The 16,672-nt window shown below is 41.7% G+C and overlaps 1 protein-coding gene and 1 long non-coding RNA gene across 2 annotated transcripts; both read right to left on the bottom strand.

Annotated features, from left to right (window-relative positions):
* Positions 1-5,573: 5,573 nt before the first annotated feature.
* LOC121550693 (pulmonary surfactant-associated protein D-like) lies at positions 5,574-7,311 on the bottom strand. Its single transcript, XM_041863052.1, has 8 exons — positions 7,283-7,311; positions 6,857-6,964; positions 6,626-6,679; positions 6,448-6,501; positions 6,214-6,267; positions 5,994-6,101; positions 5,839-5,892; positions 5,574-5,693 (listed from the first exon to the last, which is right to left on the bottom strand). Exons 3-8 carry the CDS (start codon positions 6,665-6,667, stop codon positions 5,574-5,576), a joined length of 432 nt encoding a protein of 143 aa, XP_041718986.1. The 5' UTR covers positions 6,668-6,679; positions 6,857-6,964; positions 7,283-7,311.
* Positions 7,312-7,603: 292 nt separating this feature from the next.
* Positions 7,604-8,449, bottom strand: LOC121551059. The gene is made up of 5 exons (XR_005997016.1): positions 8,396-8,449; positions 8,236-8,289; positions 8,097-8,150; positions 7,759-7,812; positions 7,604-7,658 (listed from the first exon to the last, which is right to left on the bottom strand). It is a non-coding gene; the product is annotated as an uncharacterized LOC121551059 (long non-coding RNA).
* Between the last annotated feature and the right edge of the window lie 8,223 nt (positions 8,450-16,672).

The raw sequence follows: 16,672 nt of genomic DNA, 5'->3' as shown, positions 1-16,672 counted from the left end.
CTCATTGTTTCTACAGATTGTACATTGAAAATAAACATTTTTGCTAAAAGTATTATTATATTATTGATCGATTGACTATGACTTTTCAGATCACCCAGTAGTGCTATCTGCAGGGTTAGCTACAGGTAAATATTGCAATCCTGTAACCAAAAACAAGCTACAAACGATCTAATTATTCTGTCTCTTCGAAGCAAAATCTGAAGAGCTGGGAATATTGTATCTCCAATATAAATAACATTCTATTGGTAGCAAGAATTTTGTATAATAAGTTTTGAATCCGGCATCGTTTTGCGTATCAGTTCATAAACACTATGCCATGGAATCGGTACGTCAAAAATCTCTTCCCAACTATTTTGCAATCTATATGGGACGGCTGTCAATCCTTTGGTCCTTAAATGAAACTGGTATACTTTTTTATTTATCACAACTGTCTTTAACCAATGATGTTCTTTAATGCAGGGCCAACAGACAAGTTCCTTACTTTTTCCCCCTTCCACTTTCCTCTTCCATTTTAGCGGTAATGCTGCAATTATTTGGTTGTAATTGTGGGTAGAGCAGACATTTCCATAGGTTTTTGTTAGCTGCATGTGCGACATAACTCCACCAGTACTACCTATGATATAATTTACGAAGATTATTCATTTTTTAAACATTATTTCAAAAAATAATGTTTTTTTATCAATTAGTATATTTGAGTTGAACCACAATATTTGCTGCATTATTTGTTATGTCGTTCCTGGAGGATTAAATTGAAATTGCAACCAAATTTCTATGGCTTGTTTTAGATATAGTGATATTTGGGAGATGATTTCCTTTTAAAATAACTGAAAGTGAGAGGTTGTAATCTGAATAAAGGGAAAAAGGCCATTCTTGAACATGGGGTGAGACAATCTTACTAATTTGCTAGAGAACCAGTTCGGATTGAAGTATAACTTTTGTATGACTGAAGCTTTTAGTGATAGGTCTAATGCTTTAATATTTAATAATTTCTGTCCTCCGAATTCATATTCATTATATAAATAGGCCCATTTAATTTTGTCTGGCTTGCCGTTCCAAATAAAATTGAATATTTTTTCTCATATAATTTAAAAAACTGTTTGCTAGGCGTAGGCAAGACCATAAGCAAATAGGTAAACTGGGATAATATTAAAGAGTTAATCAGGGTGGTTAAATCTTGTTAAAAATGTTTTACCCTGTTGACCTTACACAAAATCGCACCGCTGTAAAACATTAGCAGTTTATTAAAGGTTAAAGAAACATTATACTGTATGTTATTGCTAGTGCATAATCATGCCCCAGTTTCTCACAGTCAATAGTGATTACTGACCTTTTCTCCTCTCCCTCCTCTTAAGCCTCTGCTTCCAGCTTTCCCTCTTTTCCCCTTACATGGAAACAAAAACAGCTTTTAAAATCAAGAAGCAAGATCCGTATAAATTGAAATGAGAAATTGTAATATGTGAAAAAGAGAGGGCAGAATAAGCAAGGGTTTCATTCTGACCCTCCTCCCAATGTGTCCCATCTTTCCTGGATACCCATTTCGACCATCATACCCCTAAAAAAAAAGCAAGAAAGCAATCTACAATCACATAGCTACAGTAAGTGTAGATTGTGAGCTGGATTTGATATAGGTAGGATGTCAGAGTAGGATAAATAGTGTAACATGCGTAGATGTATAGACAGGTGAATTGTGAAGCTTGACCTGACCTTTTGACCTTTCTGGCCTTGTCTCCCCTCAGGGCCTGGTCGACCTTTTGGTCCCTGAAGAGAAAAAAAGGTAATGCTGACTTATCTAAAAACGCCATAGACATTTCTTTCTGGTGACCACATTTGAAAATGCATGTGTATATTTTGTATCTGACATTATATTATTGTAGCACTGACCAGAGGTCCTGGTGGGCCAACTGTTCCCTGAGGCCCCACTTCACCAGACAAACCCTGAACGTTAAGATGAGGACAAAAGACGTCAACCAACAGCTAGAGAAGTATTGTTTATTTCAGATACAGTACTCTTGTCTCTGTGTTCTGTGTTCTTACCTCCAATCCAGGGGACGCTTGGGGCCCTCTGTTGCCCGGCAGACCTTCTGGCCCCTGGACACAACATAGACATTCAGACTTACTACTGAACATCATGTAACAGCTGGTCTCCTGAAGAGACAAATACATTGTAATGACTAACTCACCTGCTCTCCTGATTCTCCTTTCTCTCCTGGCTCACCTTTGGGCCCCTCATGTCCAGAGAAACCCTTTGGACCAATCTCACCCTGTCTCCCCATGCCTCCCACCATGCCCTGGAATACACAGACATAATGTGATAACATTATCACAGAAAATGTATATACAAGTACACTACCGGTCAAAAGTTTTAGAACAGGGTTTTTCTTTATTTTTACTATTTTCTACATTGTATAATAATAGTGAAGACATCAAAACTATGAAATAACACATATGGAATAATGTAGTAACCAAAAAAAGTGTTAAACAAATCAAAATATATTTTAGATTTTAGATTCTTTAAATAGCCACCCTTTGCCTTGATGACAGCTTTGGGCACTCTTTCTCTCTACCAGCTTCATGAGGTAGTCACCTGGAATGCATTTCAATTAACAGGTGTGCCTTCTTAAAAGTTAATTTGTGGAATTTATTTCCTTCTTAATGCGTTTGAGTCAATCAGTTGTGTTGTGACAAGGTAGGGGGGTATACAGAAGATAGCCCTATTTGGTAAAATACCAAGTCCATATTATGGCGAGAACAGCTAAAATAAGCAAAGAGAAACGACAGTCCATCATTACTGTAAGACATGAAGGTGAGTCAGTACGGAACATTTCAAGAACATTGAAAGTTTCTTCAAGTGCAGTCGCAAAAACCATCAAGCGCTATGATGAAACTGAGGACCACCACAGGAATGGAAGACCCAGAGTTACCTTTGCTGCAGAGGATAAGTTCATTAGAGTTACCAGCCTCAGAAATTGCAGCCCAAATAAATGCTTCACAGAGTTCAAGTAACAGACATCTCAACATCAACTGTTCAGAGACTGTGTGAATCAGGCCTTCATGGTCGAATTGCTGCAAATAAACCACTACTAAAGGACACCAATAATAAGAAGAGAATTGCTTGGGCCAAGAAACACGAGCAATGGACATCAGACCGGTGGAAATGTCTTTGTGAGATGCGGTGTGGGTGAACGGATGATCTCCGCATGTGTATTTCCCACCGTAAAGCATGGAGGAGGAGGTGTTATGGTGTGGGGGTGCTTTGCTGGTGACACTGTCTATGATTTATTTAGAATTCAAGGCACACTTAACCAGCATGGCTACCACAGCATTCTGTAGCGATACGCCATCCCATCTGGTTTGGGCTTAGTGGGACTATCATTTGTTTTTCAACAGGACAATGACCCAACACACCTCTAGGCTGTGTTAGGGCTATTTTACCAAGAAGGAGAGTGATGGAGTGCTGCATCAGATGGCCTGACCTCCACAATCCCCCGACCTCAACCAAATTGAGATGGTTTGGGATGAGTCCGACCGCAGAGTGAACGAAAAACAGCCAGCAAGTGCTCAGCATATGTGGGAAATCCTTCAAGACTGTTGGAAAAGCATTCCAGGTGAAGCTGGTTGAGAGAGGTGTGACAAGGTAGGGGGGGTATACAGAAGATAGCCCTATATGGTAAAAGACCAAGTCCATATTATGGCAAGAACAGCTTAAATAAGCAAAGAGAAACGACAGTCCATCATTACTTTAAGACATGAAGGTCAGTCAATACGGAACATTTCAAGAACTTTGAAAGTTTCTTCAAGTGCAGTCGCAAAAACCATCAAGCGCTTTGATGAAACTGGCTCTCATGAGGACCGCCACTGGAATGGAAGGCCCAGAGTTACCTCTGCTGCAGAGGATAAGTTCATTAGAGCTACCAGCCTCAGAAATTGCAGCCCAAATAAACACTTCAAACAGTTCAAGTAACAGACACATCTCAACATCAACTGTTCAGAGGGGACTGTGTGAATCAGGCCTTCATGGTCGAATTGCTGCAAAGAAACTACTACTAAAGGACACCAATAAGAAGAAGAGACTTGCTTGGGCCAAGAAACACAAGCAATAGTCCTTTGGTCTGGAGTGCAAATCTGAGATTTTTGGTTCAAACCACCGTGTCTTTGTGAGATGCGGTGTGGGTGAACGGATGATCTCCGCATGTGTAGTTCCCACTAAAAGCATGGAGGAGGTGGTGTTATGGTGTGGGGGTGCTTTGCTGGTGACACTGTCTATGATTTATTTAGAATTCAAGGCACACTTAACCAGCATTGCTACCACAGCATTCTGCAGCGATACGCCATCCCATCTGGTTTGGGCTTAGTGGGACTATTATTTGTTTTTCCACAGGACAATGACCCAACACACCTCCAGGCTGTCTAAGAGCTATTTGACCAAGAAGGAGAGTGATGGAGTGCTGCATCAGATGACCTGGCCTCCACAATCACCCGACCTCAAACCAATTGAGATGGTTTGGGATGAGTCCGACCGCAGAGTGAAGGAAAAGCAGCCAGCAAGTGCTCAGCATATGTGGGAAATCCTTCAAGACTGTTGGAAAAGCATTCCAGGTGAAGCTGGTTGAGAGAATGCCAAGAGTGTGCAAAGCTGTCATCAAGGCAAAGGGTGGCTATATCAAATATATTTTGATTTGTTTAACACTTTTTTGGTTACTACATGATTCCATATGTGTTATTTCATAGTTTTGATGTCTTCACTATTATTCTACAATGTAGAAAATAGTAAAAAGAAAGAAAAACCTTTGAATGAGTAGGTGTTCTAAAACTTTTGACCGGTAGTGTATATGTGCAATCAAGGATGCTGTGCGTGAGGTTTAGATGTGCAACCTTATCAAGATAAATTGCAATAGGATTTGGATATACTACCTTTTGTCCAGATTTCCCCATATCACCATTCGATCCTCTGCTCCCTGACACCCCCTGTCATTAGAAGACAACAGCTCACTAAAACCAATAAAACCTACAGTATGTGTGTTACATAGCTTTCTGTAATTCATACATGAATACAACATAAAAAATTAAATACTGGCAATACGTACCTTAAGGCCTGAGTTTCCAGAATCCCCAACCGCACCATAAGGGCCTTTGTCCCCCTAGAGAAATTGGAAACTTCATGTTATTGTCCAGCTACAGCATGATATCATCACCATGATAACGACATGGTTACATCATACCTTCTGCCCTTGTGGTCCATCAGCCCCAGCCAATCCAAAAGGACCTTGAACACCCTGTAACAATAACAGGTTGACAGAATATTCTACAAAGCCATTACAGACATTGCGAGTACTGTGTAATAACAGTTTTCCAAACATTGTGAGTTTTCCCTTTAATGCATCCCAGTCTACTTCAAACCTACTTCCAATCCAGAATAGCCTGACGGTCCAGCTTCCCCCATCAACCCCACCTGGCCCTGATGAACAGAAACCGAACACTGCTGTAGTGCCAAATCAACATATCACATAGATCATCTACTATATCACCTACTGTATATCAGTAAATCATCAATTATTAGGATAGAATACACTTCATTAGTCACTCACTCGTAGTCCTACGTGGCCCTTCCTTCCTTTCACTCCTCTTTTCCCATTGTCCCCAAGAACTCCTGAGGGCCCCTCTAACCCTGGGAATCCACGAGGTCCTATTGCCCCCTGGAGAGGAAATACAACAACTTAGAAGATATTAAATGGGATTTGGTAGCAATAAAATGTTTTTGAAGGCTTCAGAAAATCTTAACAGGCAGTACATATAGAACCGCACATTAAGCATATATGTATATTCTGTTAATTCCATTGCCTTTAGTCCTTTAGGACCAGGATCTCCTCTGTTGCCGAAACCTCCCATCTCTCCCTGCAACAGACAATCACAGAAAACCATGAAACCACATTCCAACCTGATCATGGCAGCCTGTGCCTGCAGATGAGCTTGGTAGAGAGGGTAATACAGCTGACCTCTTTGCCCCTTGGCCCAGGCTCCCCCTGCAGCCCCGGGGAGCCCTGTGGCCCTGGCTCTCCCTGGAGTCCCTTGGGCCCTGGCTTTCCAAAGGGACCTGGAGCACCCTGCCTCACAGCAACAGAGACGGAGTCAGAGTGTTAGGGATAGAGTAGGAAGGGATCTTATTAACACATTTTAACTGAACTAGTGAAAAAGGGATGAAACCCAGCTATTGACCTGTTCCCCCTTTTTCCCAGACAGCCCCTCCTCACCAACTGTTCCTGGGGGACCCTGGGGGGCAGGAGAATACAGAACAGGGTCATCAATGTCAGCCATGATAGTACAATTGCTATTGCAAAGGCATTGTATGATATGCCACACTTACCACCATGGAAACAAGAGCACACAACACCAGTCATATTGAAGGTGGATGGGTACATCTAAGAACAGACACCCAGATCCACTGCCCACCTGCTGTCCGTCCAGTCCAGATGGCCCACTGTCCCCAACAGGCCCCGCTGCTCCCTAAACAGACACAACAGTGCATCACTCAATGCAATACTGACTGTCATGATTCATGCTCTATTCCTTTCAATCTATCATTGAAAAACAGAAAAACGACAAGAGCTAGGGCTGGCATTGCACTCACCTGCTCTCCTTTTTCTCCAACCTGCCCCATCACTCCATCCATCCCAGGAGTGCCCTGGATACAGTAAATAAAATACATTACCAGACTCAAAAGTGACTGTACATTGATAATACAGTTTAATCTCTGTGATGTAAAAATATATAATCAACATTGAATAATTCAGTTAGGCCTGTCAATTATACTTTTTCCATTGGGATGAAACAAGGAGAACGTTGAAAAGTACCCACTCACTGGAAACCCGATGGGCCCGGCTGACCCCTGTGGCCCCAGAGACCCCTGGCTTCCTGAAGGGCCTGGCTTCCCTGTCCTGCCCTCTAGCCCTGGGAGGCCTGGATGACCCTAAAACCAGTTACACCCCATCAACTTCTGTAGTAAACACTTAAAATGACCAAATCATCATATAGTTGTCAAAGTGCTATCTAAGCACACATACACCAGATAGGTGCAGTGAAATGTGTTGTTTTACAGGGTCAGCCATAGTAGTATGGCGCCCCTGGAGCAAATTAAGGTTAAGTGCCTTGCTCAAGGGCAAATCGACAGGTTTTTCACCTTATTGGCTCAGGTATTCAAACCAGTGACCTTTCGGTTACTGGCCCAACGCTCTAACCGCCAGGCTACCTGCCGAGGACAATGACATGATTTAAAAGTGCTACTCACAGGTGATCCCTGTATGCCACTGGGTCCAGTCTCTCCTTGACGGCCCTAAGGAAGACAAACTAGAGAAATCACAATTGACTCACAATTGAGTCAGGTTGTATACCTAGAAGAACGACTCAGCCAGTATGTCTGAAACTTCAAATGAGTGAAGAGCTTTGAAGGACTGATGTTTCCTCACCTGAGGTCCAGTTGGCCCTCTCTCCCCATGAGGTGCCTTCAATCCCTGTTAGACAGCTCAAAATCATCAACTGTGTATCAATTTACACCAATATCAGTTTAGACTATTCTCTCCATAATGTAAGTGTCAGTACAGTGTACTAACCAGTGGTCCACTCTTCCCAGGTATACCAGCGGAGCCTCTCACACCAGGGTCTCCCTTGAGGTAGAAAGACAGGCAGGTGGCATTCATGCAAACGAACAACCGTTGTTATTAACATACCAATGCTAACATTCTATAGGACTGTAGGGGTTCTTACCCTCTCTCCAAAATGACCAGGTCTCCCAGTTAAACCCACTGCTCCTGGATAACCCTGTACAAGGAATGGGTTTCCACAGTTACAATCGGTCCACAAAAAGTTAGTTGTTGGCAACAGTAGGTACCACTACACTAAGATTATGATAATAATTGGTTTAAACATTTATCTTTTACACTTTGCTTTGAAAAAGAAAAGATTACAGTAACACTTACAGAGCATGAACTCACAGCGGTATTTTACAAAATAATTTTCTAAGCACATTAAGATAAATGAAATGTAGGCTAGTAATCCCACTAGCCCACTCGAACACCTTTTGGGGGTGGACTGGTAACACTTACATACATGCCCACTGGCCCCTGGGGACCCTCCATGCCAACATTCCCTGTGAAGCCCTAGATAACAGAGAGAGACTCATTAACGTTGAGAAATGTAGGTCATTTCGTTTTGAGACAGAGGCTTTTGGCCTACAGTACTCACCCTATCACCATGTGGCCCAGGACTGCCATCTTGTCCAGACTTTCCTGGAGGACCCTGTTAAAATCACGAAATAGTTACAAACAGAAGGTAAGGATGAGTAGGAGTTGAGGGCGGTGACAGAATGTGCAGATTCAACAATTATATTTTTTGTTGGACATACAGGAGCACCTGGGGGACCTGCTCGTCCTGGCTCTGCCCCCAGACCTGAGAATCCCTGGATTTATGACAGAGACAAGGGAGGTTAAACACACATTGACTGTTGAATTTACAACCCTGTAGCAACAAATCAACACCCTAATGCAATGTGCCCTAGCAGCATCACAGATCAAGACCTTACAAAGCAGTGTTGATGACCTCAGCTCATCCTTGGCTGCGCAATGCTGAATGTGTCTTACAAGGACACGGACCGACTCAGCCTACAAACCCCTGGGGATTCTCAGGGCTTTGTAAACCTTTTACTGGTACCCAATCTCGTCTTGACTGACATTTACGTGCTCCTATAAATAGGAGAGCTGTAACAGCACTAGCCACCACAGGTCCACAGGCAGGCGATTACATCTGTCTAAGGATAATCTGATATCTTTTCTAACCAACCAACAACTCACACTTCCTCTCTTTATTGCTCAGGTTTATGAGAGTTCAGTGATGATTGAGCCTTTTGTGTTTTTATCCTTTTTACTGTTGACCTCTACTTGTTTAGAGCTGATTGGTTACAGGAATATGACTCACTCTGTCTCCTTTAGATCCAGGAATGCCAGCAGAGCCAGGAGCACCCTGTCAATTACACATTACACTATTCTCTTTTATCATGTCATACATTCATTTGTACACACACATGTATTTGTTTTTAGGCTATTTATTGGTTGGTTGAAGTAACTGAGTTAGTACCTGTTCAAGGAACTAAAGTGGAAATACACACTAGACAATTAAGGAGTCAGTTGAAAATCATGATAAGTGATATTAAAATATGAAAAGCTATAAAATGGGAACCTGTGTACCAGGCTTTCCTTCTGCTCCCTCAGTCCCAATGTGGCCTCTAAAACCCTGCAACAGAACACACAGACATAGACACAAAAACGTCTGGCACACATAAACACACAGCAAGGAGAGCTGATTGTTACTATAGCTACAGTATCCATCAAGGTTTGTCTGTTAGGTAATATTCATATGAGAATGAGTACTCTTCCCTTACCGGGATTCCAGGTATACCAAAAAGACCAGGCTGTCCAGTACGACCCTGGAAATAGAAGACATCAGAGGGAGAATGTGATGAATCTCCCAACAACATCCTTCAGCAGATGGTATAGTCCTTTATCTACAAAGATGATCTATTAGATCAGGGGTTTTCAAACGAGAGTCTGCGGCGCAGGGGGTCTGCAAATTATTATAAATTGTTTTTTAAAATATATATATTTTATGAATATCGCTAGCTGTAACAGAATACCATTGTGGATACAACTTTCACCTGACACAAGACTGACACAACAGTTCACCTGACACAAGACTGAATCCAAACATTACACTTGATTTTATGTGCGTTTTAGAAATACTTTTTGCCGTATTTGTTGATAACGAAATCTTAAAATACTCTGGATGCATTCAGTAACATAAGATTTTTCCTGGAAAATGTGGGGTAGGTGCAACATAAGACAAAAAAATGACAAGGGTTTGAGTGAGAGGACTAACTGGTGTCTCCAAGTGGCCACACACCTCTCCAAAGTGTGCACAGTTTCTAAGTAATTTCAATGCACTTTTATGGCTCAAAGAAGAGTCTTCATCTATAAGGTGCTTTTTAGAGCTCTCCTAGCTGTGCCATTGAGGAACTAGAGCAAGCACACTTGTAGTTGTTTTGTTTGGAACACAACCCTGCATCCCCGTCATCACACAATTACTGTTGTTGTTTACGCAATCCAAAAACCATCCATTATAAATCCTATTCTGGGTCAGGTGGGCAGCATTTGAAAGCTTGTTCTATTGCCAACATGACTAGCAAAGTTATAAAATGTGATCTTACAGTGTTAGACTTTCACAGGGCAATTAAGAGAAACAGATCGTAATTTTGGTGCGCATAGAATGGAGTCATGCATGCATTCAGGTGCGTGTTCCGCAGCTAATTTTCTTCACAATACACAAACACAGGCTCATTCTGTTCAGAACAACTCAGGTTATGATGCCATGTCATCTTGTAACTGTACATCAAACATAGTGAGCATAAACGTTGACACGGTATATGATGAGTTTTATGATTGGAAATGTGAAGTGCACATTTGGACTCATGGGTGTTTGGCTTGCTTGTATGACATCAAAGTGATATTTATTATAATTCTCAACGTCTCATCTTTCAAAATATATCTAGTTGTCACATTCGTTGAGAGACGGGTCAGACCAAGGTGCAGCGTGATATGCGTACATATTTATTAATACGAATAAACACTTGACAAAATAACAAAACAACGAAAATGTGAAGTCCTATGGGCCATACACACAACAAGCCTAACAGGAACACAAACAAGATCCCACAACTAAGGTAGGCAACATGGCTGCCTAAGTATGATCCCCAATCAGAGACAACGATTGACAGCTGCCTCTGATTGGGAACCACACCCGGCCAACATAGAAATACAAAACTAGATATACACATAGAAATTCACACCCTGACCAAACCAACTAAAGACAACCGGGCTCTCAAGGCCAGGGCGTGACACTAGTCCCTTTAATTTACAGCATTTTCCTCACTCAGACAACAAAAAATTTGCCAAATTTGCCCAATTAGCGGGAGGGATGGATGCAACTACTTGTTGCATGCGGTGTTCAAGTTCAGAATGGCTTTCAGTCAAAACCTATACAGCACAGTGAAGCACAGACTCTGAGCTCTGACGTCATTTATAGCATGCCACTGTACAGCTACTGCGTTCTAATTTAGGTGCTTATCAGTGCCCAAATCTGCCATTTTCAACCCGTATACCGGTACGAGTTTAAAGGGCTACACGACCAAACCAGATAGAAAGCATGCAGAAAAGATATTGAACTATATATTTTATTAGTTTGGTTTTTATTCAAAAAACCAGGCATTCAGGGCACATGCCCATTGGTTTTGTTATAATGTCTGAGCAGAGGGACACAGCACTAGCCATACCAAACTGTGTAGAATTGCTGGAAATTAGCTTCAAAACGGCAACATTTTCTCTCAGCTCAATGGAAAAAAACACCACCAAAATATCTTTCTAGCTAATAGACTATGTTAGAGTTTACACTTCCTCTGTCAATGGACTGTGGGGAGGTCAAAATAATGAAACTGTCGAAACTATTCATTTTTAAAATGTTGATTACTTCTACTTACCTTTATCATTCACCTGATTATAAGAGAACACATGATTTTTCTTTTTTTCTAACATATAATGGGGGTCCCTGGGTCGCCGGTTTGGCTTGGGGGGCGTCCCTGGGCAAGAAAAGTTTGAAAACCCCTGTATTAGATGACACAGGAGACAGTTACCCTGGGTCCTTTAGTTCCTGACTTCCCATTGTGGCCTGGAGCTCCCTTGTGGCCCTTAGGAGCAAACAAAGAGAGACATTCAAAATCAAGATTATGTCTGTATGATATGACATGTGATGCCAATGTATAAGAAAATGGCATGACATAGCTTGGTTGTGCATCAAAATCTCAGTCAGTATTGTACAGTATTCAAACTCTATATGACTAAATACAGCTATTATCTTTGGGAAGCTGACCATACAATATTGGCTCATTTAATGCAGGTGCATGTAGACTAGAACAGAGGAGAGATCTAACAGCAGAGCTCTAGTTGTTCCCTCGAGAAATGAAGTTCCCTCAGGAAAAGTCATTCTAAGTCTATTTTGTTGTAATCACTCCTCCAGACTGCAATAAACTCTCCTTACCTTTGACCCTTCCTTTCCAACACCTCCCTGGAGGCCGATCTCTCCGTCTTCACCCTGCATCAGTATGTAACAGCAAATTGAGGTACAGTAGGAGGATAGGCAGAGTTGTATTATGTTAATAAAGGCTGTGAATTGCAGGTGTGATCCTGATGTTTACCTGGATGCCTTGGGGACCAGCATGACCTCTGAGACCAGGAAGCCCTGAGAGGCCACTCTGACCCCTCTTACCCTGACTGCCTTGGATCCCTGACGCACCAACAGAACTCTGAGGAAATAAATACTAATGGTATCAAACACCATATGATATGCAGATTGATGTTCTTCAGAAAAAAACATGTTACAAGAGCTTCATGAACATGACCTTTGTGACCGTCATGATTCATTTACTACTGCTTCCAAGAGAAGGCTTTCCAAACCAATAATCAAGTCCTTACCCTGTCTCCTTTGGGTCCACTATCTCCTTTCTCTCCATCTAGTCCTCTGAAGCCCTACAGGAAAAGTCAGATCTGATCAGATAGGAATCATAAAATAGAACATCACACCTCTCTAATGATGCCACTTCTGTTTAATAAACAAGATAATAATTCTATACATCTTACCGTGCAACCTGGAACCCCCTTCAGACCTGGAATTCCAGCAGTTCCCTAAAATACAGACAGATAAAGACAGAGAGGAGAGGGGGTAGAAAGAGATAGTGAAATGTGGATATGTTTAACTCGTAAGGTCACACAGATGCTTTAGATTCACAATGTATCCCAGTGTATGTAGCTACGGTGGCTTGCGAAAGTATTCACCCTCATTGGCATTTTTCCATTTTGTTGCCTTACAACCTGGAATTAAAATGGATTTTTGGGGGGGTTTGTATCATTTGATTTACACAACATGCCTACAACTTTGAAGGTGCAAAATATTATTTATTGTGAAACAAACAAGAAATAAGACAATAAAACAGAGAGCCACCTTTTGCAGCAATTACAGCTGTAAGCCTCTTGGGGTATGTCTCTATAAGCTTGGCACATCTAGCCATTCTTCAAGGCAAAACTGCTCCAGCTCCTTCAAGTTGGATGGGTTCCTCTGGTGTACAGCAATCTTTAAGTGTGGTCCTGTGTAGCTCAATTGGTAGAGCATGGCGCCAGGGTAGTGGGTTCGATCCCCGGGACCACCCATACGTAAAAATGTATGCACACATGACTGTAAGTCGCTTTGGATAAAAGCGTCTGCTAAATGGCATATTATATTATATTAAGTAATACCACAGATTCTCAATTGGATTGAGGTCTGGGCTTTGACTAGGCCATTCCAAGACATTTAAATGTTTCCCTTAAACCACTCAAGTGTTGCTTTAGCAGTATGCTTAGGGTCATTGTCCTGCTGGAAGGTGAACTTCCGTCCCAGTCTCAAATCTTTGGAAGACTGAAACAGGTTTCCCTCAAGAATTTCCCTGTATTTAGCGCCATCCATCATTCCTTCAATTCTGACCAGTTTCCCAGTCCCTGCCGATGAAAAACATCCCCACAGCATGATGCTGCCACCACCATGCTTCACTGTGGGGATGGTGTTCTCGGGGTGATGAGAGGTGTTGGGTTTGCGGCAGACATAGCGTTTTCCTTGATGGCCAAAAAGCTCAATTTTAGTCTCATCTGACCAGAGTACCTTCTTCCATATGTTTGGGGAGTCTCCCACATACCTTTTGGCGAACACCAAATGTGTTTGCTTATTTTTTTCTTTAAGCAATGTCTTTTTTTTCTGGCCACTCTTCCGTAAAGCCCAGCTCTGTGGAGTGTACGGCTTAAAGTGGTCCTATGGACAGATACTCCAATCTCTGCCGTGGAGCTTTGCAGCTCCTTTAGGGCTATCGTTGGTCTCTTTGTTGCCTCTCTGACTAATGCTCTCCTTGCCTGGTCTGTGAGTTTTGGTGGACGGCCCTCTCTTGGCAGGTTTGTTGTGGTGCCATATTCTTTCCATTTTTTAATAATGGATTTAATGGTGCTCCGTGGGATGTTCAAAGTTTCAAATATTTTTTTATAACCCAACCTTCTTCTGTACTTCTCCACAACTTTGTCCCTGACCTGTTTGGAGAGTTCCTTGGTTTTCATGGTGCTGCTTGCTTGGTGGTGCCCCTTGCTTAGTGGTGTTGCAGACTCTGGGGCCTTTCAGAACAGGTGTATATATACTGAGATCATGTGACAGATCATGTGACACTTAGATTGCACACAGCTGGACTTTATTTAACTAATTATGTGACTTCTGAAGGTAATTGGTTGCACCAGATCTTATTTAGGTGCTTCATAGCAAAGGGGGTGAACATACATATGCACGCACCACTTTTCCGTTATTAATTTTTTTGAATTTTTTGAAACAAATTATTTTTTTCATTTCACCTCACCAATTTGGACTATTTTGTGCATGTCCATTACATGAAATCCAAATAAAAATCAATTTAAATTACAGGTTGCAATGCAACAAAATCGGAAAAACGCCAAGGGGGATGAATACTTTTGCAAGGCACTGTAGCTAATATCATGCAATTCTACACATTTTGCCATGGGGCAGAGATAAAGATATATGCAGTTTTATAGCTTCCCCCAACCCCCCAAAAAGGAAAAGAACAAATCTGGAAGAATATCCTTTTAAAAAGTCACTACAGCTGACCTTCGTTCTACAAAAACAATATCCCGGAGACACTGGGGAATCCAACCTTATGCATCTATGACAGTCTATATTGGCAAGTTGATTATGCCATGCAGAATGTCTATTGTGTGGGTTTTATCCTACAATGTGTATTCTTTTCAGCCGCATGTCTCCAAATGAAAATGTAGAGTAACATGCAGCTCATCCACAAAGGACTCACCATGGGTCCTTCAAGGCCTGGCAATCCCTTCATGCCAATGGGCCCCACTTCACCCTTTAGAGAAACAGAAGTAGATATAATCAAATAGAATTTGAAGTTGATCAATGTAATTTGTGGAAAATAGAAAAGAAAATGCCGCACACTGCTGCTCATGCTCCCAGGTGATATTTATTTTTAACAACGTTTCGACCCTTAGGTCTTCATCAGACATCCATATCCCAGGTGGGGGTGGAAGGTCCTATATATAGGGGCAGTACTCAGTGACATCACTTCCTGAAACAGGAGGTAAAACAATTTATAACATAGGTTCACAATATTAACATTCAATGTATCAAAATATATGATCATACACATGGAATGTCATCAATATTTACAGTACTATACATACAATATTTAATTAGGATTTTTTTTTTTTACATTTTGAAACTATAAAAATGGTTTCAAGTCAAACTCCTCGTTAAGGCCAAGAGGAGACAGTGTGCTGAGCCTGTGGATCGAGAAAGATTCCCTTTGAAGAAGTTTCCTCTCAATGTCCCCTCCCCTGCGTGACATCTTGACCATTTCTATTCCAATATATCTCAGAGAACTAATAGGATGTCCAGCTTGTACAAATGAACAGCAACCTGATTTTTTGTCTCACCTGTCCGTATATTTCTGCGGTGCTCACTGATCCATGTCTTAAGGCTTCTACGGGTTTTCCCTATGTAAGACAGACCACAAGGACATTTCAACATATAAATAACATTGGTGGACATGCAGGTAATCAGGCCTTTGAATTTAAATCTTTGTCCTGTGGGGGGTGGGTAAATGAGTTGCATTTGTACGTGAAGCTGCATTGAGCACATTGGCCACATTTGTAATTACCCTCCGGAACCTTGTCCAAGAAAGTTTCCCTTTTCTCTGGTGGGTAATCAGATTTAACCACAATATCTCTCACGTTTGGGGGTCTTTTAAAGACCATACGTGGGGGATATTTTTCTTTAACTTTTGGTTGAAGGCTGTCCAACTGTGTTAGTCCTTCAAAACATTAATTGGCCTGTTTTACCCAATTGTCTTTGTACCCCCTTTCCTTAAACCTTTGTGTGAGGTCCGTGGTCTGTTTCTGATAAGAAGCATCAGAGCTGCATATACTTCTGATGCGACTGAATTGACTTAAAGGGAGACTTTTAATAAGTGGACGTGGATGAAAGCTGTCACCTCTAAGGAGGGTATTCATGTCCATAGGTTTCCTATAGAAATATGTAGAGAGGGAGGTTTTGTCCTTAATAAACATCACATCAAGAAAACTGATTTGTGATAGGTCATAGTTAATGGTGAAATTAAGGTGTTCTTCCTGGGTCCCTGTATAGATCACGAAAATGTCATCCAAATATCTCTGAATTAGGAGAATATTGGAGAGAAAAGGGTTAAGGTCTGGATTCTGCACCACCTGTTTTCAAACATTCCTAGATATAGGTTAGCATAATTAGGGGCCATAGTGCTCCCCATCGCTGTCCCTTTGGTCTGGAGGAAAAAGTATCCTCTGAAGAGAAAATAGTTGGAGGTTAGTACCAGTTCAGCCAGGTCCACAATACAACTGGTGCTGGGAAGAGCATTAGGGGGACGTTCATTGAGGTAGAACTTGAGGGCCTCTAGGACTCCCTGATGGGGGATCTTAGTATATAGACTGGTATCATCAAAAGTACACAG

The sequence above is a fragment of the Coregonus clupeaformis genome, chromosome 18 (assembly GCF_020615455.1).
Source record: "Coregonus clupeaformis isolate EN_2021a chromosome 18, ASM2061545v1, whole genome shotgun sequence".
Lineage (NCBI taxonomy): Eukaryota > Metazoa > Chordata > Actinopteri > Salmoniformes > Salmonidae > Coregonus > Coregonus clupeaformis.
This window is presented reverse-complemented; position numbering and strand designations above follow the sequence as displayed.